Here is a 22,544-nt window from a genome sequence, read left to right as displayed (position 1 = left end):
AGTTTTTCTTGGAGACAAGGTTCTCAAATACATGCTTGACAGCAGTATTATATCAAAAGCATGACAAGGTCAACAAAGTCATCTCCTACGCAAGCAAGATTTTATCCTCTGTGGAGGAAAAATTCAACGATTGTGTGAAGGCACTCCTGGCAACGGTGTGGGCATTGAAAAATGACAGCCCGTTCGTTCATCCAGGGGGAACACATCATAGTGGAGACTCCACACCAGCCTTTGCAATATCTCCAAAGTGACAGAATCCGGGCCGGAATGTGAGTAATTCCAGAATTACTTCCTGGATTCTGTCAATGCAAGGCTTTCCTGTGGAGGTCAGATATGGCCAAAACAAGAAGAGTCCCCTCGCGCAAGGTCTGGCTGACTTGCACGATTGTGCCAGAGAACACTGTCTCGAGGACTAAAGTCTTAAAATCCAGGACAACATGGAGGCGTACCTGAATTCCCCACACATGGTCTATGAAGAGGACAAGTGCGAGGGAATGCCCACAGTTTATGTGGACGGGTGCTCCTACCATGTTGACAACAACGGGGAAAAGGAACCCTCTGCTGGGTACAAAATCGGTCCCCGTACTAGTCAGGTGGCAGAGTTGATGGCAGTTCATCAAGCCATCCTCACTGCTGTCCAACACCAACTTTATGAACTGGTCATAATCACTGATTCAGATTATTTCCGCAGCGGGTTCGTGGAGCACCTGGTTAATTGGAAAACCAGAGGCATGCTATGTGCTAATAATAAACTGCTCAAACAATGCAAACTTATACAAAATATTGATGATCTGTTCACCTCTAGTGGGATGACCATCTATTGGAAGAAGATCAAGGGTCATTCCAGAATCGAGGGGCCAGACAAAACTGGAAACGACCTAGCTGATCAGCTGGCCAAAACCGGAGCCATCCAGGGGGAGCTGCTATCACTAGGTCCCAGACAAATGCTCACAATGAATTCTCAACTGCCCAATGGAGTAAGGAGACCCCAGATGCTTATTTAATCACGGCACAAAAAGGGGATACAATTATTGGTAAATTTTATAGACACATTGAGGACCCTGAGAACTTTCCTCTGATGGATTCCGCTTACATTGGGAAAGAGGACCTCAGGGAGTTGATGAAATGTCCAAAAATGTTCCGAATCCAAGACGGTTTGTTGGTAAGGAGATCCATATCTGGCTGTGACCAGTGGGTGGCCCCTACCTCATTCCGAAGCCTGATGCTAAGTCACGCCCATGATGCGGCCACAGTCGGTCATCAGGGGTTTCAAACTACTTTAGAAATCTTGTGAGAGGTTGCATACTGGCCACATATGGGGCAGGACCTCGACCAATACTTGAAGGGGTGTCTTGTGTGTGCACAATTTCATCCAATTTCACTCACACACCGAGCTCCCTTCCAGAAGAGGGGGATGACACTGCCTTGGCCAGATTCACAAGTAGATTTCATCAGGCCCATGATTCGCTCCTCTAGGGGGAACACGTTCATGTTAACCGTAGCATGCTTGTTTACCAAATCAGTTGAATGTCTCCCAGCCCCAAATTGCAAGGCAGAAACAGCAGCTGCTCTGATGATCAACCACATCTTCTCGCGTTTTGGCCTACCCCAAAGGATTGAGTCAGACCGAGGTAGTCACTTCACCAACAAAGTGATGACAAAGATGTGGGAGATACTTGGGGTGAAAAGGAAACTTCACATTGCATACCGCTGTCCTCTAGGGGTGGAGTTGAGAGGTACAATAAAACCATTGTGAGCATTTAAAAAAAGTTTGTGGCAGATTCTGGGCCAAGTTGGGACATCCGATTACTGCTTGTCCTGATGGCCATCATATCTACACCTTCTTCTGCAACTAAGATGTCTCCATTTGAGCTGATGACTGGAGGAAGGATGGTAATACCTCAGCATCTGCTCTATAGAACACAGGAGCAGACACTGATTAAGACCGCCACAACTCATGAGTATGTTGAGAACCTAAGAAAACACCTTCAACATGCTTTTGTGTACGCTCAGCGGAATCTAGAAAGATCTGCAGAGTGGATGAAGACTCAGTATGATCTAAAAACAACCAAAAAGGAATACCAAGTAGGAGACAGGGTCTACTTGTACAATTTTCAAAGGAACCAGACCAAAGAGTGCAAATTTTTGCCTGGTTGGCGGGGACTTTTTGAAAAATGTCACATGTCACCTACAGAATCCGAGCTCCCGAAAGGTGAATTGACAGAAGAGAAATGGGTCCATATTAATCAGCTAAAGAGTTGTCACTCTAGGCACACTTTGCAACAAATTGAGGAGCTCAGAGAGAATCAAACAGAGGAGACATCAGAAACCTGAGAATAAGGAAAAGAAGAACCAGAAAGGAAATGGATAGGATTTATAAATATGATCATGTAACAGGGAGTATTTTCTCAGTATCAATTGTTATTATTAAATGCCTATGTATCCCACTGCTGTCAAGCTGATTGGTGGGCAGTTAGTGGGAAATTGTCATAACCAGTTTGTGTTCTCTTTTATAGAGTCGTATTGGTTGCGCCTATCTAACAACCAAGGAGGTCCTCCACGGCAACATGAAAGGGAGAAACCAAAGGAGATCCGGAAGTGTCGCTCAACACCAGAAAGGAAAACCCAAAGAGAAGGCTGGAGGTATCGTTCCATGTTCCAACCAGAGGCAGCGAGGGGAGCGTGTTGCATTGTTAGCTGATGGAAGAAGGACTCATACCCGACATACCCTGCCTTGTCCGATGAAGGAATCCCACTTGCCCGATTCTCCCTTGGCTCGAAATCTCAGGAGAGTCGGGGGGGGCATGTGGGATATATTGCGGGATATATTGACCCACTCTTCTGTGCTTTACCACATCACAAAGCTGCATTTGAGCAAGGAAACATCAAAAAGGCTGTGCTGACTCCTGTGCACGCCAGTACCTCAAAACTGCGTTTTTGCAACAACCAAAAAGATGACTGCATCATCCTGCCACACACACTTCAGGCAGGATGGAACAGGGGACACTCTGCAGAAGTTTGCTGGTGTGATCTGAAACATATAAATGGAGTTAAGTCAAGAGGCAGCATTGCTTTGCTGAAAACCCAATATTCCCCTTCAAAAGGAAACCTTTTCCACGCTTTAAAATTCTGTTTGACGGCAATTCCGTCCATTCATTCTGAAACCACTGTTATTGAAAAGACCCTGCGCACCCAGAAGAATTCATTGTGCCTCAGCAAAACCGGCATAATTCCTGGATGACAGGCCCTGTCAAGTTAGCTTTGAAAGAAATCAACAAGGATCTTTATTTTCACTCACACAGGAACGCGTGTTTACTTTCTTAATAATGTAGCAAACACCAGGAACAAAGGAACTCCAACTATCTGAGCGTGGTCAGTTTCAGATATCAGTGTTCAGATAAAACTCTTGTCTTCAAGAAAAATGACTTTGGCTGCAGAGGCAGTGTTGAAATCTGATGAAGTTGCCAAAACCGAATTAAAGAAAGACATGTTAGCTTTGCACCACATGTAAAAAATTGGTTTTTGCAAAAGAAAGAAACACAAATGCCTGTGTTTTGAAATAGTACACTGATAAATGAAGGCTTCACAGTCTTTAGCAATATGAAGGGGGTTGTTACTGGTGAGACTATATCACATGTGTTATTTATGGAACATGCTTGTTTAATTCTGGATTTAGGATCAGAAAATGAAGGTGGTGTCAGCTAAAAATAAAAATAAAATGATCCAGTGACTCCCATTTGTTTCTAAAGACTATTTCATTAGGAAACTTTAAAGACTTGTACCTCGGTAGCAGAACTTTGTAGAAATGTTGAATTTTCGCAGTTTAAATGTGAATTTGGGATCTTTATTTTAAAACTTGGTAGAATGTATTGACACCTGATGGACAGAAATGGTGTAAGAAAAGCATCCACATTGCAAATGTAGTATTTTGTACCCAGATCCCTAATGACAATCCCCACCCTTGTATAAAGTTGTAGAATTTTGAGTAATATAAATCCCATTAAAAACATGAAACATGAAAAACAAGGTAAAAGAGTGAAACAAGGCCTCAAGGAATGGAGATTTCGACTGAAATGTGATGCATAAAATATCTGACCTGTGTATCTGATTTGCTAAGAGGTTGCAATTGTGTAAATATATGTTTGTGGAAAAATTTGATTTTAGTTCCAGTGACTATGGGAGATTTCTGGACACTGTAAAACTCTCCCCATAAACCTGACATAATTTTTCTGAAATCCAACCAGCAGATAGCTAGGCGGAGACTACTACCCTTGCCCAATCCGGTTGATAGAGGCGTGTGAAGTAAAGCCTGCCCCAGTCATATACTGTGATGATGTCATCAGGCATTATAAATAAGAGCCCCTGACAACACACAAGGACACACTCTTCCTGATTCTTCTGCACCGGCGTCCTGTCCCTGTCATCTATCCAAACTCCTGATCCCAACTACAAGGTCAAGCATTGATGATCGTACTCCAGGGCCCAGTGCAAAACCCAAGCAGTGCTGACCCATTCCCAGCAAGGCCTCAAATTCTGAAAACCATTACATTTCCCATTGACAAGGGGAAAACTGTGGTACTTTTGGCATCCTGATCCAGTTTGGCTTGCTGGCACTCACTGCATGCTGCTGCCATCCTGCTACCCTGATACCCTATCTTATCCAGTGACCAGAAGTGCTACCCAGTAACCAGTCCATGCCCAGCTGATCCTGCCCCGCTGATTTTGTCCGGTTGTCCTTGCTAGACCAGATCCATGTGGTGACTAGAACGCTAACTGTCCAAAATCCCAAAACTAAAAAGTGGACTGTGAGTATCAATAGGAACCATAGAAATTCATAGTTACCTTGCCTTGATTTGTCCTAACCCAATCTCTAAGCTATCCTTTTCTGACCCCGATATCTTGTTAAAATTGTCAGCATTATATGTGAAACCCTGCCTTTGATTCCTAGTGGTAGCGCCGATTTTCTCTTCTTTTTTGTTTTGCTAGAACATAAGCCAGTAGCGATTTTGATTAAATAAATTAATTTTCCATAAAGGGAACAGCGTCCACCACGTGAAGGGTTACAACGGCCGTGTAACTGGAGATTCACGGATGGCATTCTCTTTTTCTTAGTCATTAAATCCAGTTTAAGTTTTTCACATTTCTATTTCCCTAAAAATGAACCTCACTGAATCTTGCATAACTCACTTAATTTACCAGCTAGAGACCTAATTTCACTTCCATATTGTACCTATGATCTATAGCTACACCCCAAACACAAACAAAACGTTTTGGTAATTTCAGGCGGGAATTGCAAAAGTTTGCATGTTTCCAACGTATCATTTGTTGCAACATGTTTTAAAAACCTGCCACTCATTTTAGAACTGTATGCTCTTGGTTACATATTGCTTGTGATTGTTTGTACTTTTACTTTGTTTCTTTCGTGAGGAACTGTATTTGTTTCTAGGTTTTTACATATATTCATTCATTTATTCATCCATTTCCGAGTGTCATTTTTAGCATTGCTAGGGTTTAAAGTCCGTTTTACTCCCTTGTTTGGGGAAGGAAAGTTGGATCTCAATTCTGTTTTCAATTTGTCATTCCTGATCACCTGCTGCTTCTGTTTATCCACTCAGCATTGATTATTTGTGGGTCGAGGGAACATAGCAAGGGGAAATTCTAACTCAAGTGCTATCTTACCTAAAATCAAAAAGTGCTCCTATTCCGTGGTGTTTTGTAGATGTGTCTATGGAAGGTTAAACTAAGGGCATTGCTTACATTCCTATTGTTATTATCACCCCATTGGTGATTGCTGCCCCATATTAAAAAGTGTATGATTTCTTTTGAATTTTCAAATAAAAAAATAAATATTATATTTTACCAACCAGCCTGGTTCATGGTCCATTGTGACCCGGGGTATTTGAAAAGTGGGTGCGATATGATTGGTGTACCATCTCAATATTGAATCTAACATAACCATAAGCATCTCAGTCGTGCACTGCATACTAGGCCGAGACTAAGGTGTGCGTCGCCTGATTGAAATCCTTAACAAATTGAGGTGTAAAAGCATAGATTAGGGACAAAAGGCAGTGGCAGAATGTTTTCTTTAGGCTAGATACACAACTCAGTGTGAGGATCCCCCCACCTGGGAAACCTGTAATGGAAAAGCTAGGGCCTAGCTTATCTTGTCCTTTACAGCCCAGTCCAAACATGTTCAATAACACTATGCTTTCTTCTGAAAGGTTCTACCATCCTAAACTTCCTGAGAGGTCACAGGAGAACAGGATCCAAGATGAATCTGGGACCCCTGGATGGATCCTGTGGCTATAAGATGTTCTTTCTCGTCACAGTACCTTTGGTGACTTGGCAGACGAATTGGCAGAGTTTCTCAGTTTTACTCGATGCTTCCCTTTGAGGATGGAGCCCCCTTGGAAGAAAGAGCCACTGGGATGCTGAGTCCAAGAAGAAAAATTGAACCAATCTGAATTGCAGCCGTTTTGCTCTTCAAGGTGTTCTCCATTGGTCGATGATTTTTCCGACTGTAGAAGTCCTGGGAAGATGAAACTTGGTGTGGGATACTTAAAGGCTTGGCAGATGAGATTAAGAGCCCTGGAGACCTTCAATGACTTCTGGCGGCGACGGGTGAATAAGTCACTTTTTGTGTCAGGTTTCGGAATATCGTTGTTTTCTGACTTTCGGTTCTTCAGTGCTTCAGCTGTAGCATGGATGTCTGGGTGGCTTCTGGTGACCTGGACTTAACCACTAGAGTGAACTACAGACTCTCCCCAAGTCCTCTACATTCAGCGACTCTGGACCTTGTCCAATGGGAAACAATGGTCAGTGATGATGGCAAGGATGTCTCTTGAAGTTTTCTTTGGCCCATTGAAACTTTTGCAGCTCCAGGTGTCTAGCAGCTCTATTCATGGGTGCCCCCTCTTCTGGGAAGTAGACTGCAACGGCTGACAGAGGTCACAAAACGCTCCTCTTGACCCTGGTTGACTCGAATGGACTTCTTCAACTCGAGATGTCCTCCTTGCACTTCTCTTCAGGACTCATGAAGACCCCATCTCTGGACGTCAGGCACACAGGACTGGCTTTCAGGGTACTTCGGATGAAGAGCAGCAGTTTTCACAATGGTCCCTCAGGGCTCGGGGAAAGGTCTCCTTTTCAGGTCCTCTCTGGATCAGTGCTTGGAAGAACACAGCAGCTTTTGGATTACACAAAGAAAATGCAGCAGCAGACTTCTTCAGCTGGGCTTCAATGAACAGCTTCTTCTTGCTTAAACTTCGATTTAAGAACTATTTGATGAGTGAGAGGTCCCCTGTTATACACATTTGGTCCCCATTCACTCAGGCTGAGCTGGGCTCAGTCTACCAATCACAGAGAAGGGCATTCAAGCAGGTAGGCAGTCAATCAGGCTCACATGCATTCAGGCCATTCACTCCACCCAGACACCCATAACAACAAATGTGGATTGGGGTACCCAGCCTTTCAGTACACTACAATGTATAGATGTCAGTTTCAGCCAGGGCTGTCTTATTCATTGTTTCACACACAGAAACCAGAGCCGACACCCATAACACAGAATGTGAGTTCACTTCAGACTCCATTCACACAGGTCCCACCCCTAGTGTGTACCCACAATGCACAGCCCCTGGGAGGGCTACAGTCAGTCTAACAGGAGTAAGCCATAGAGCCATATATGGCATTTCCACCCAACAGCCAGTTAGGAGGAAGGGACAGAGTCAGGGCTTCCTAGGACTTTGGGAAACAAGGTAAAAGGCAATAGAAACCAAGAGGCCACCGGGGCCATCTTGCCTTCCTGCATGAATCCATTGATTCATATGGCAGTTCCTGGGTGTTCCAAAAATGGAGGACACTCAGAGCCACTGCCAAGCCAGTGTGTAGCTGCCACCTGCCCATACCCTCCTCTGTGGGCAACACACAGTTGCCCAAAAACACACATAAGGGGTAAAAGGGTGTACCCCCACCCATGGGTGCCATAAGTGTTCCTCTTGGGTGTTGTTCACCAAAAGGAAAACATGAAGAGCTGCATTGTTAGAGGTCCAGGCTGGACCTCAGTGGCAAAAAATATAAAGAAAACAAACAGAGCAGTGGTAGAACAAGGACTAGGAGGCCCTGTCCCCCTTGAGGCATTTCCAGCATCACAGTTAATAACCACAATAGTTTAAAGGCTTCTTGGCTTCATCAAACAGGGAGAAAAGGTCTCTAGGGGCCCTTTGGGAAGAACCAGGGGGACAGAACCACAATGTACCTATTGCTGTAGTTGTTCCTGATGTCCGACAGCATTTAGTCAGGTGAAGGGCACTTTTTTAGGCTTCTGCGACAGAGTTCGATATAGGAGTCAGCAGTGGGTATCAGACGGCAAGAAAGTTCAGCAAACGAAGCTTCACAGTGACTCGCGGTCAGGAATCATTGTCTCATTGCTGATCACCGGTACTGAAGAGCTGGTCAAGACGTCTCGGGTTCCTTCAGTAACTACGTGGCAGCTCGAGGCTTGACGGTGGTCAGCATTGCAGCGGTTGAGTATTGAGGATCTATACTGGCTTGAGAATGTCCTTTAAGGTAGACAGTGGTATGTGCTTGTCGTTGTACTTCTCCCTGCCTCTTCAATGTGCTTGAATTGTGGTTTAAGGCGGACGGGCCAGAGCTAGGGAATGTGTTGCAGGTGGCTGCCTTTTCCTTGGTTTTGGATTCAGAGATCTTCTGGCACTCCCTTCCTAGGGAACCTGCTGCAGGGGCCAGCATGGCTTACTCTGTGCTGGCTGGGTACCCGTTCTGAAGCAGCTGGAGGGCCTTCTGAGTTCTTTTCTTCCTCTGTTCCCTGAAAGAAGTTAAGGGGAGGGATCTTGCTTCACTCTTTGGATGTTCCTGGCCTTCCTTCAATAGATGAAACTGTAAGGCAGACTGTACCTTCAGCCAGGGTCCAAGGATGAGTTCCTTTTCATTCTTCAAGTGAAGTCATCAGAGGATCTGCCTGAAATAGGTTTTTCAGCCCTCTCTTAAAGCTAAGTTGGCCACACTGATTGGTGTAGGCTCGGCCTACCTTAGAGAACCAATCATGGGGTCTCTACCAACGATGTTCTGTATGTGTGAGGTCATAACCAGAGTGCGTTGCAACATGAACAGGGAAAGTGGTCCTACAGCAACAAGGGGTGTCCCAGAACCAATATGTCTGAAACCTTCTCCCAACAGAAAGAGTTCTGGGTTCACTCCACTGTGATACTAGGTCCCACCCACCTTCTTGTCTGCTTTGATCAGAGTCTCTCTGGTTAATGATTCTCCCTTGGTGGTTCATTTTGAAAGTGGCAGATCTCCTTGAAGATGCTGAGAGACCAAACTCTCTGACTTCTGCCAACCACATTCTTGTATCTTATGAATGGGGTCCCCTAGCGGGTGTTGTTTACAGCAAAAAGACTCAAACATGCCAGTTCACTGTCATTCGTACTCAGGGCCGGGAGCTGGCTTCAGGTTGACACAGTTAACTGTGAAATGTTTGTTGGGTTTCCTATCTCCTTTGTGATCCTCTGCAGCTAGGCCCCAAAGGGGCCTGTTTGAAGTACCCTCTATTGGTATGGTAATCGCTGCGAATAGCTGCAGGGCTAACAAAGGAGCTGGGCAGTTCAATGGAGCTGTTGTCAGTTAATCAGGCTGTCCATGGCAGGGGGAAGACCCCCACCTTGGGGTGGCATTGTTCTCTCCTCCCCTGTCATATTTGAACTAAATATAACAGTACCTGTAGGCTGTGTCAATAACAACACTTGTGTACAGGTGCTTTATAAAAGTCATACCATATCGGAGAACATGGGTCTATGCGTTTGATGTGGTGTGAGCATAAGAAAACGTGTGTGGATGAGCCCACACTTTTTCCTGAGGCCGGTCTACCATCATCCATTTACTTAAAATGTTTCTAAAATCCCAGGCGAGCACACGCCCACCATGCGGATGGTCGAATTCCTCATAGCGCAAAACTAACATGGTTCAGAAAAAAACACACTAAGTTTCTCATGTCATGCACGGAACTAGCATGGATCGAAAAAAGACCCATACACATTTTTTTATCTCACTTCTTAAACCAACATGGAAATGAAACACCGCACGAAACCGCAAAAAACTGGGTGACATTTCAGTGGCGGCGGAACCGGCATGCGGATTTTACAGAACGGTGGATGGGCACTTCAGTGCAAATTCTGCACTTTTCGATTCACGAGCGGACATTTCACCCACCCCTAGTGGGGTGTACTTTGTTATTTTCCCTAGTTCTACTGTAATGGACAATGCAGGCAAACATAGGTTCCCACGTGCAGGGAGATTTATAAGGCACATATCAGATGCCACTGCAATCTGAGATGACTATTTAAGATACTGAATGTGTGCCTTAAGGCATAAGAAGATCTAAATTGTGTTGCTGGCAGACCCCTTACGCTCAGATTTGTGTAAAGGTTTGATTTTTCCTAGGAAATTATGATGAAAAGTCAGAATTCCTTTAAATGAGCAGAGGCAAGTAGTATGCATTAAACTATTTTATTTATTTTCACAAACAATGCAACAACACCAAAATAAATGTAACAACTACCCCTCGCCTAACTCATCTCTTCTAGTGTCCTTCACCCTTTTTCAATTACAAACTGGATGTACACGTAAATACGGCCTGCTATCTATAAATGCCCTCTTTTCTGCTGCTGGTATTTGATTGTCCTTCCACCATCTTCTGCAAAGTCAAGACAATGGCACAGTCACTCAACAACTGTGTTCAAACTGAATTTCCTGTGACTCCCAAAAATCCCTCAAATGAATTGCTGGCCAGGGGTAGAGTCAGCTAGAACAAAACACACACAGGAAGGGTTAGACAGGTGGGATAATACTTGCACTTGTGCTCATTAAATACAATTACACACTACCTTTTTAATGTTCTGGAAACATTCAAAATGCTGTGTCATGGGTTTGAGGTTTCCTATTATGCAACTTCAAAACATAGAGAGCTCTGAAGATGCAGCACGTACACTAGGTTTGCAATAAAAAGTGTCGACATCCTGCTTGTTAGACCAGTCAGCCGCCTTGAGGATGTCTTCTAGTGTGACCCCCAAGAAAAAGGCCTGGGGTGCTACAGTCCCTCTAGAAGAATGGGGTGCAAATATGGAAGTAGCCACACCCGCCTGAACCATTACCCAATGTACCCAGGTAGTTTGTGTGGGGGAAGGCACAGGGAGGTGAGGTTCATATGAGGCAATAAATAGGTGATTCGTGGACCGCATGAAGCTATTTGTAGTTGGCCTCTCTAAGTCATTGAGCCACAAAAATCTTAGTCCTCTCCTTGAAAACAGAGAAAACAGAAAATATCATGTTAGTCCTGTGTGTGGTACAACTATTCATATGTTCTGGCACTGTAAACAGGTGAAGGCGTTTTGGGATGAAGTCTGGCAAAGGATCTGATTTTAGAGCTTTCCTTTCCAAGATCTCATGTGTTCTTTGCCTTAGGTTGGTCCAGGGTTAAGTCATTCTAGAACAAATTGGGTTTATATGGTTTTCATTGAAGCCAAAAAACACATTTTAAGACTGTGGAAAAACATAGCTAGACCTTCACATGAAGATTGTGCTCATAGTCTAATCACGCTCTCTGATAGGGAACACGTTTCGTACAAATGGAAGGATATATTAAAAGAATATGATAATATTTCACTTGCTTTTAATGCCCCCTTTTTTTCTTTTTTTCTCTTCTACTTCTCTCTCCTTGCCATGCCTTCCATCCTTAATGTTTGATAATGTGCACACGTTGTGTATTTGATACATGATTATAATTAAATGGAATAAAATATGTTGAAAAACATAAATATCAAGCATGAGAACCTGTCTCAATACACCTGAAGACTGGAATAGACCCCACCCAAAGTAATAGATATTCCTAACAGGCCCTTCGTCTGAAACCCTGAAAAAGGAAACTAGACACAAGCACATCTCCAATTTCACTTCAAGTTCCCAAAGACAAAGGCTAGAGTCATCTGACCTATTCCTGAACACATAGAACGCTACATCAATGTCCTCGAGCTCTGAGGAACTTTCTGAGTAACATGGCATAGTGGGTTTAGAAAAACATAACCCTTTCAGCATCATGGATGCCAAGGGTTGAAACCACAATGGCCAGACCTCTACCAGACAATTAATAGATGAAATGCTTTGTCTGTATTCATTAACTGAATGGTATAAATACGAGGAAGATAATGCTGCCCACACAATTTATCAACTTCACTACATATCTAGTAAAGGAATTCAAAGTCCTTCGAGAGCACCATTAAAACCAGGGTGCTCAAACAGCCTTGGAAGTACCTTGACAGTGCTCCAGAGCCCAGGATGCTTTATGAGGCCTGCATACTCTGTTGCCCATCTCTTCTTGAGACTTTCCATGCCAAAGGGAGAAGGAAACATGCCAAAATCAGAGGATGTCATTTGCCATTTCTGTTCATAAGAATAATCCTATGGAAGGGAAAGGCAAACAATTGATGGCCATTTCCATCGCCATGCCAGAGTTTGCCAAAAGTGATGATCTGGACCAGAGAGCACTTCTGCCCCGAATGAAAAGAATTGTCCTTGTGATCATGGAAAATTATTTCCCTTGGTATACCTTACAAAAAAGGTATTTGTGGCCAGGGTGAAAGGCTCTTGAGCCTTGAGTCAAAGAGGTTCAACTAAAACAGTCTCCACTGTCCAAGGAGACTCCTAAAATCCTCACTCAGTTGTTGCTGGAGCACCAATCTACCATTAGATTCTGTGTACCCGGCAGTAATACTGTCTGTTCTTTGATGCACTGTCACAGAGAAAAGTGTCAGGACTTCACTGTCAGATCTGCCAGATTTCACAGGGTCTCTGACCTGCTGCCTCCAAGCTTTATGATGTTGAAAAACTGCCTATCTGTTGTCCATCAACACATTTACCACACATTGGGAATAGCCTTTTGCAGAACTATAGACCACAAAGGAGACAGCACGAATCTCTAAGCAATGTATATTCCATAAAGACCTCTGTCTTGACCATCTGCTCAAGTCAAAAAAGAAACCCACCTGCTCCCCAACCTCTGAGGCCAGGATTTGATTTTCAGCATATATTTGGGGTGGAGGGCGGACATAGCCCTTCCATTCCAATTCTTACTCACCAGAGGAGTGCTTTGTTCGCTTAGTCATAAAAGAGGCAACCAGCCTGAATACCATAAACCTTTGTAAATTGCATTTATCTATAACCTTTGAAGAACCCTGTAGTGGAAGAGGGCTGGCAAGGGAGGACAAGAACCCTATGATCCTGGCTAAATACCTCATTCACAGAAGCTTAAGGGACAGGGCCCACTAGTTTCCCTTCCTTATAATCCAGAGGAGGCACAAAAAGACTGCCCTGCAATCCACTACATATTCCAAGAACTGCATTTTCTGAGAGGGGATTACCTTTCATTCCTCCCAATGATGCTGAGTTCCAACTCTGCAAGAGAGATATTGCAATCTGCAGGTGATTCAACAACAACAGTTGGATTGAGCCTGCTAATGATGTCATTCAATTATATAATCTACTATTACTTCCTTGTTTGTGGAAATGATGCTACTGCTATGTTCAACCAAAATGGATATTGTGTCCATCTTGAAATGTTGATATTTAGACCCCTGAAGTTGATGACTGCCCTTTGTATTTCTTGTGCACTAGAAAGATATTGCTCACACAACCTTCCCGGCATTGAGAGACTGTTCCATAGCCGTCTTCTTCAAAAGCTCCATTGTCTCCGGAGCTATTAGGCAATTGCTTTCCCTGTTGAAATAGGGCTGCGTGCATGGAAACCCCTCTACATGTCCGAATGGAATACTTACACTGTCTGAAGGACCCAGAGATCGAGATGTACAAGCAACCATTTTCAGAAATCATACTGAATCCTTCCTCAAAAGAAAAGTCTGGCCTCACTTGGTCTACAATACCTCCCTTGCACGAAATGTCCTATTCTTCTGTTGCCACGCAAGTCCACTCCTCTGAAAGATTGACTTCTCTAGAGAAAGAAGGTATGTTGCATGTGGGAGGAAACCTACTGCGTAATCCTATTCCATGGTTCAGGCACGGTTGGCCCTTGCAGGGCGGTGGGGCCACACATATTTTGTAGAGCTGTCTGCCATGCTGTCTGCTCTTTCATTTGACTTGAAGGTTGTCATGTATATGGCTTAATCTTTTACAATCTCCAAATGGGAACGTACCAGGAACGCAATTCCCTTGTATATCTGCCAAACTGCTGAGTGTGGGACTCATTTTGAAAGTTATCCATTTCCTTTTTTCATGTGATGTGTTTCAGAGATGTGTTAGTGTCAACTAAAAAACACTGGGACATGCCCAGACTGGCTCCACCAATGTAAGCCACCATGGCCACATAAGAACACTTATCATGTGGGCTTTACCCTTGATGGCTGGTAAAAATGCCATGCCATAGTAAAACAATAGGTTTAGACAGGCTGCACCAATGTAAGCCAGTATGTCCACGTAGGAACACTTATTATGCTGATTTTACCTTTGGTGCACAAAAAACAAATGCCGTGCCCTAGTAAAAACATATTTCCAGACTGCCCCCACCAATGCAAGCCAGTACAGCCAGGTAAGATCACTCATCAAGCTAGCTTTATCAAATAGAAAATGAATGCCATACCACTGTGAAAACATATGTACAGACTGGCTGTGCTTTACTCCCAAATTAGAGGACTGCACCCCTAGTGAGCACACACACATTTATACATCATTCATATCATACATTCGCTCATTCGCCCACACACATGCACATCCACCCACAAAAACACACACACACGCACACGCATGCACAGAAACACACACTTGCACTCACGCAATCACCATGCAGCCATGAAACGTACATTCCTGTATTCACAACCGCACTTACAGACACACCCTTGCATGCACAAATGCACATTTACACACGTGTTTTAGCTTTTTTTTTACAGACCCGGTCTGGACTCCAGCCATCTCTGCTCACGATGCCTGTTGCATCAAGGGTCCTCCTGGTCATGTAGAGCATGCAAAAGGAACTAGGAAAAGAAGGAGAGCTTTCTGATTCCTGTACCTGCACAGTTGTGGTCAAGAGCATACATCACCCCACCCTGGGACTCTGAATGTGCGGGGAGACACAGGAGCACCCCTGATGCACATTCAGTCCTGATGTACCCCAGCTTGCATCCTCAACTGGCCATGCAAGGCTGGAGAATCAAATTGTCCCTGGTCTTGCATGGCCCAGTGGGCATGTGTGCTGGGGTACTGAAAATTGTCAAAGGGAAACAACAGTTCCCTTTGACAGAAAAAGCCAGCCCAGGCACACTCCCTCAGCTGCTTGCTGTAGCAGAGTGAGAGTTCAGTAATTTCTCTGTGCTGGCGCAGCCATCCATATTGGGTGGCAGTTTGGTGACTCATCACCCATCATAGCTGTTCCGACTCTGCAGAAGCAGGATTCCCACACTGACAGGGCAAATACGAGCATGCCGTCTTGTTTGTTATGTTATGTTATGTTATGTTAGCGGGATTTGTAGAGCGTGTGCACGCCCGAAGGCATCATGGCGCTATGAAGAAACTAGACAGTAGAATAAAAGCAGAAGAGGAGTGCTCTAGAATAGCAATGTTTTTAACGTCCGTCGGAAGAGAAGGTGGTCAACAATCTTTTGAAGGTCTAGATGAAGTTCATTCCAGGCCTTTGCTGCCACAACAGAGAAGGCATGACCATTAGTGCGTGTGCGCCTAAACCGAGGGACAACTAAGAGAAGAGCAGAGTGGGAACGAAGAGTGCGAGTAGGGATATATTGCACACATTTTGCTTGCAAATACTCAGCACCAATGCCGTAGAAAGCCCGGTGAACCATACACATAGATTTAAACATAATACTAGCCTCCACCGGGAGCCAATGGCGTTGTCTAAGTAGAGGGGACATAAGCGTACCAAATGATGGGCGAAGAACCGATCTTGCTGCTGCATTTTGAAGAGATTGAAGCCGCCTGAGCAAGTACAGGGGCTGACCCAGATAGAGTGAATTGCAGTAATCAACTCCGCTTAAAACTAGGGCTGCAACCACAGGCGCTTGGGAAGCAGTTGGAATAAAAGGAAGAACCTTCCTTAGAATCCGAAGTTTGAAATGACCGGTCTTACACACTGCTGCCTCCTGATCCACCATAGTCAAAGAGGCTGCAATTTTTTTACCCAGATTTCTTACAGATGGAACAGGTGTAGGGAGTGGGCCCAAGGAGGATGGCCAGAAGTCATTGGTCCAGTACAGATGGGGGAGGCAGTGCCTACAACTAAGACCTCTGTCTTGCTGGTGTTAAGCTTGAGCCAGTTGGAGGTGATCCAATCCCCTAGCTCCTTCAGACAGTTCCTTAAACGGGCTACAGTATATGATTGAGATAGGTCCCCATGCACCAGAATCTAGGTGTCGTCCGCATAAAAGTAAAATCGGAAGGCATGTGACTGAAGGAGAACCAACAGAAGTCTAGCATAGCCCTGGGGGACCCCACAGCAGATAGGGAGGGGGCAGAATGGAAAGGAGGGAGGGATACAGATTGTGAACGGTCGGCCAAGAACGCAGAGAACCAACTAAGAACTTGAACTGATAGCCGAGCTATCAGGCTAGAATGATCAACGGGGTCGAAAGCCAACGAAAGGTCTCATAACAGGACGGCTCCGACATCACCCTGATCAACCAGACATACCAGGTCATCCAGCACTAAATTTAAAACGTATTCAGTGCCTCTTCCTGGCCGAAAACCAGACTGGAACGTATCAAAGTATTGAGAGGACTCAAGAAAAGTAGATAGAAGAGGAGATACCAGGGCTTCAATGTTTGGCATCGTGACAGCACTATAGCCATGGGCTTGACAAAGAAACAGACCTGCGGTCTATGTGCATCCAGAAACAAGTGCGACACAGAGACATACTGAGCCGTTGATAGCTCAGTTTCAGAGGCCTGCTGCAGAGTTCCCCCTCCTTTACTACCACCACAGGAGCCGGAGGGCGGTGACAGACATGTGGCTCCAGCGCTGTCAGTTACAAAAGTGCACTCTGCATCCGCGACAGAAGGAAAGGAAAGGGGAAGCTGAGGGATGTGGAGGAGGTTGCAAGGATGCCAGGTATTTGTATTGCTTTTGGGGTGTGAGAGGGAGAAAGAAGCAACACGCAAGAGATGGGAAAGAATGATAGGCTGGCAGGGTGGTTTATGTTTCCTTTTGGGATGGTGGGAGTGGGCTGCTGCTTTAGGCAGGTGGGGGGTGGTAAGATAGTGTATTGTGTTCTTTCTTTTAGATGGATGGAAGGGAAGTTAACAGGTTGCCAAGTACGTACAGTGTTGCCTATGGTCACTCACGTGTCCTCTCTCCAGACCTTTGACTGCTTAATCATGGGGAAAATGCAGGGGGGCGGGAAAGAGACACGTGCGGTATACGCAACACACAATAGTCGATGGTACCATTGGCCTAAGAGTTCTGAGTACAAATCACGCCCCCTTGGAGTTTCTAGGTGGTATATGCCCCGCCCCCCCACGTTCACCGATACATATTTACATTAATTACATGTCCAAGCTTTACATATTTTACCTTGACATACAATTAATCTCTGAAAACGATATGCAACGCCTAATTATAGGACATCACAGTCTGTGTCATCTTACTCCCTGCCACTGCTCTCTCGGCTGCCTGCCTAGGTACTGGGCTTAAATCACGGTGGCTCAGAGGGAGGGTGAGAGGCTGGAGCTGCTGCTGCTTTCAACTTTCAATGTTGAAACATCTGTTAAAAAGGGAGTTTTGTGGACAATGTTCATGGCACGTTCAGACCTCAAGCAAAGACGCCACATCACGGCAAGTTGTAACATTGCATTATTGCAGCATGATCAGTAATCATATCACATGACATGGCAACGCATTTGCAGCTGCAGTATGATGTAACATCCTTAGAAAACAGACTGATTTCCTGCAAGGGTAGGTCGCGCAGCTGACAGACCCAGATAGTAAGCAGGTCTTTCTCGACTTACTCTGGCTCGAGGGCGGGGAGTCCGATGGGCTCTGGGCCACAGGCTTCTGGGGAGTCTCCGCTTCGTGTTCATACTTGCTGGTCTCTTTTTTGTCTTGGCTGACTGTCGCAGAGGTCCCCATGGGCTTTTCCCTGCCAACTAAAACACAGATACATTAAGTAGGTCCCCAGAACCGCATCCGTGGTCTTTCCTCGTTCCCCAGCGGTCTTGCGTTTAAACTCAAGGCTTGCAAAGTGACTGCCTCCATAATGTTTTCCATGCACTCGATTGACAGCCTAAGACTGGCGAGTTTGGAATGGGATGAGACTGCTGCAAGCTGGTGGAGAGAATGGGCAGACACTGCTGCTGCCCAGCAATGCACTGCCACCCTAGGCACAGTCTCCTGCTTTACTTTTGCCAAACTGGAGGGGATTACTGAACGAATAATGTGTATTCATACTGCAGAAATGTAACTTGCGTTGTATACAAGGACAGATGGGTTCAAATGTAATCGGGTCCTCTCACTCCAGACTAGATGTAATGAGGTCCTCTAGCTTCAGTAAAGATCTAATTCAAACAGGTTCTCCCCCGAGTCCAGCACCTTACCACATTCACTGGTCCAGCACCGGTAGCGTATTTGAAATCCCCAGGGTCGGACTGGGGCAAAAAATGGTCTCTGGTACCAATGAAAAAGTGGCCCACACCAGCATTTTGCATTTTTGGTTCCGCCAGGGGTCTATTGCCATATAGGCCAGTCCGAGCCTGGACATCCCACCATTCCATCCACTCTTTTCAACACTCATGTAGCAGAGTGTACTTGTAAAGAGTAAATGAAGGCAACATCGCCATTGGAATCACATGGCCTCATAACGACCCAGGCGGTAAGTGAATACCGGTACCGGTAAGGGCACTGGTGCCGGTAATCCCTTACCGCCCTATTCCGAGGTCCCTTTGCGGGTCCTCCCTTTTACCAGGCCTTAAGGACGGGACCCGCAAAGGGACTTTGTAGCTAATAACGGTACCGCAGTTAGCAGTACCGTTATTAGCGCCTTCCCCATTCCCATTGAGCCCTATGGGGGCTCAAATGGGAATGGGGAAGGGCCATGGTGAATGGGGAATTACCGCCCCCGCCAACCTTGGAATGGGGCGGTAATTGCTCCATTCACCATGGCGGAATCGTTAAGGTTTTGGAGGCAACCATGGTGCAAATAGCGCCATGGTTACTGCCTGGGTCGTAATGAGGCCCCATGGTATTTAGCTGCTGCCAAACCAAAATGTATTGGGCCTCATTACGACCCAGGCGCTAATTGGTTAACTTTACCATTAAAGGCTGTGGCGCCGTTAAACACTTAGCGCCTTACTACGAGGTCCCTTTGCGGGACCCGACCTGAACGGCTGGTCTGGACCAGCCGTTAAAGTAGGGACCCGCAAAGGGACCTCGCAGGCAATTACGGTACCGCAATTTGCGGTACCGTAATTACCTGCTTCCCCATTCCCATTGAGCCCTATGGGGCAAAAATGGGAATGGGGAAGGGCCATGGTGAAATGGGGAAATACCGCCCGCCAACCTTGGAATGGGGAAGTATTTCGACCATTTCACCTTGGTGGACCTAGTAATCAACTGCGCTTAAAACTAGGGCTGCAACCACAGGCGCTTGGGAAGCAGTTGGAATAAAAGGAAGAACCTCCTTAGAATCCGAAATTTGAAATGACCGGTCACACTGCTGCCTCCTGATCCATCATAGTCAAAGACGCTGCAATTATTTTACCCAGGTTTCTTACAGATGCAACAGGTGTAGGGAGTGGGCCCAAGGAGGATGGCCAGAAGTCATTGGTCCAGTACAGATGGGGGAGGCAGTGCCTTCAACTAAGACCTCTGTCTTGCTGGTGTTAAGCTTGAGCCAGTTGGAGGTCATCCAACCCCCTAGCTTGTGGAGAGTGGGGCAGACCGGCAGGGAAGCTAGCTCTACTACTTCTTTTCATACACTTCGACCACTGCTGAGGCTGCTTCTCTACTATCACCCACACACCCCATGTCTCTACCTCCATAACACCACCCCCATTGCATGTGCTGATTGAGTTGTGTTTGCGCTATTTTGTGCTCCATTTGACGCCGTCCCGAGGCTGCTTTGTTGTTCATGTTTCCTGCCCCAACCAACCAACTGCCACCCAACTACCACCACTCATCAATCCCACCCCCACTCTCTCTACCCCCACCAACCCTAACCCCACTCGCTCTACACCAACCCACTCTACTGCTACTATCTCTACCTTCACCCACACACCCTAGTCCCACTCACTGAGCCCCACTCCTACCCATCCTACCCCCACTCACTCTACCCCACCCATTGCCTGTACTCACCCTACCCCTACTATCGCTAGCACCACCCAACTTACCACTAGTCACCCTAACACCCTACCCCCACTTTCTTTACCACCCCACACCCACTCTACCCCACTCTCTCTATGCCCACCCACCCACCACTCTCTCTATTCCCACCCACCCTAGCAACCCACCCCCTCCAACCTACCCGACCCCACTCTCTCTATCCCTGCCCACTCTACCCTCACTCTCTATACCCCACTCACCCACCATACCCCCACTGTTTCTAACCCCCACCCAACCACCCTACCCACACTCTCTCTACTCACAACCACCATACCCCCACTCTCTCTTCCTCCACCCACCCTATCTTCACACACCGACGCTTGCCCCACTCTCTCTACCCCCACCTATCCCACACTCACCCACCCTACCTCCATTCTCTTTATACCCACTCTCTCTACCCCCACACACCCAACCTACTGCCACTCTCTCTACCCCCACCCACCCAAACTACCACCACTCTCTATACCCCCACCACACCACCACTATCTCTACCCCCATGCTCTCTACTCCCACCAAACCCCGCTCTCTCTATCTCACTCTCTCTACTCTCATCCCCCCAGTCTCTCTACATACACCACTCTCTCTACCCCACCCACCCACCCCCACTCTCTCTAAATACCTCAGCTCTCTCTACACCCAAACACCTACCCTGCCCCCACACCCACGTTGAACCCACTCTCTATACCACCACCCTCCTTACCCCAACTCTTTGTACCCCCCACTCTCTCTACCCTCGCCCACTCAACTCCCTCTTTATCTACCCCACTCAGCATTCCCCATCCTCTGTACCATAAACTCACCCAGCCTACACCACTCTCTCTACACCACCCAGACTTACCCAATATCTCTACCTCCACAGAATCCCACCCAACTTGCTCTAAAAACACATTTCTCTCTCTACCCCATCCACCCACTTTACCCAATGCTCTCTACCTCCGCCCACCTAACCTTACAACTCTCTCTAACACCACATACCCAACCAATTCTCTCTACACCCACCCATCCTTACAACTCTCTCTAATTGCACCACCCACCCGAGCAACTCTCTCTACCTCACCCACCCTACCAACTCTCCTATCTCCACCCACTCTACTCTCACCTTTACCCCCAACCACTCACCCTAACCCCACTCTCTCTACCTCCACCCACCCAATTCCACTCTCTACCACATCCACCCTACCCTCAATCACCTACCCTACCCCATACGCTCTACCACCACCCACCCTGCCCCACCCAACTCTCTCTACCCCAACCACCCACCTTACTCTCTACAACGCCCTTCCACCCCACCAACTCTCTCTACCCCCACCCATTCAGCCCTCAACTTTCTCTACCCCCACCCACCCTACTCGCATCCTCTTTACCCACACCAAACCACCTTACTCCCCTCTCTCTCTACCCACACCCACCACACTCCCTCTCTTCCTAACCCAGTCCACCTGCCCTATCCCTTTTCTCTCTATACCCACCCACCCTACCACCTCTCTCTGCCACCAACTATCCTACCCCAACTTTCTCTACACATCCCTATCCCCTCTCTCTTCACCATCACCACACACCCTACCCTCTCTCTTGCCCCATAATGCCTACACCCGTTATTATCCCTTCTCTATATCCCCTTGCATCCTTCCTCTCACACTCCTGCTTTATTTCTTATCCTCTCACTCTAACCTTTTCTCACTTATATGTGCCTTTGCTCATCATCTATGGCACACTCTATCGATGGCTTCCTCCCTTGTTCTATGCCCTTTCTATTGCACACCTGCACCCTTTATTGCATCCTCCTTTGAAACTTTGCACTCGCCTCCATGCAGCCTGGTGCCTATAAATTCAAACTGCAAAGAACAGCAGTACACACCAGAACTATTGGCATTGCCAAGGCTTGTTTTTCCTGAGCTCTTTCTCGTGGATAAGGTCTATATCCAAGCATGTGCTTGGTATTTGTTTTGAGCAGTGCATGGCAGTGGGCAAGTTATATCCTGCATTAGATAAAAACAGTAGTGCAGTTTGCTCCTACTTTGCCATGGCTTTTTTAAGTCCATTTACTGCACGCCTTTCGTTATTGATACAGATTGTAATCAGTATAAACGTTAGCACTTTGAAATGAAAGAAAGCATTGCAGTGGTGGACAATGAACGAGAGGC

At 46.2% G+C, this 22,544-nt stretch overlaps 1 protein-coding gene across 1 annotated transcript in view; it reads right to left on the bottom strand.

Moving 5' to 3' along the window:
- The window catches only part of RP1 (RP1 axonemal microtubule associated), an 809,829-nt gene that overhangs the window by 59,792 nt on the left and 727,493 nt on the right, over positions 1 to 22,544 (bottom strand). The window contains exon 17 of the mRNA XM_069621057.1: positions 18,033 to 18,170. Coding sequence (XP_069477158.1) covers positions 18,033 to 18,170 — 138 coding nt within the window. The remainder of the gene's footprint in view (positions 1 to 18,032; positions 18,171 to 22,544) is intronic.

This window comes from Ambystoma mexicanum, chromosome 5q, assembly GCF_040938575.1.
Source record: "Ambystoma mexicanum isolate Mex_15411 chromosome 5q, UKY_AmexF1_1, whole genome shotgun sequence".
NCBI classification, from domain to species: domain Eukaryota; kingdom Metazoa; phylum Chordata; class Amphibia; order Caudata; family Ambystomatidae; genus Ambystoma; species Ambystoma mexicanum.
The sequence above is the reverse complement of the archived record's forward strand: the minus strand, read 5'-3'. Positions and strand labels throughout refer to the sequence as shown.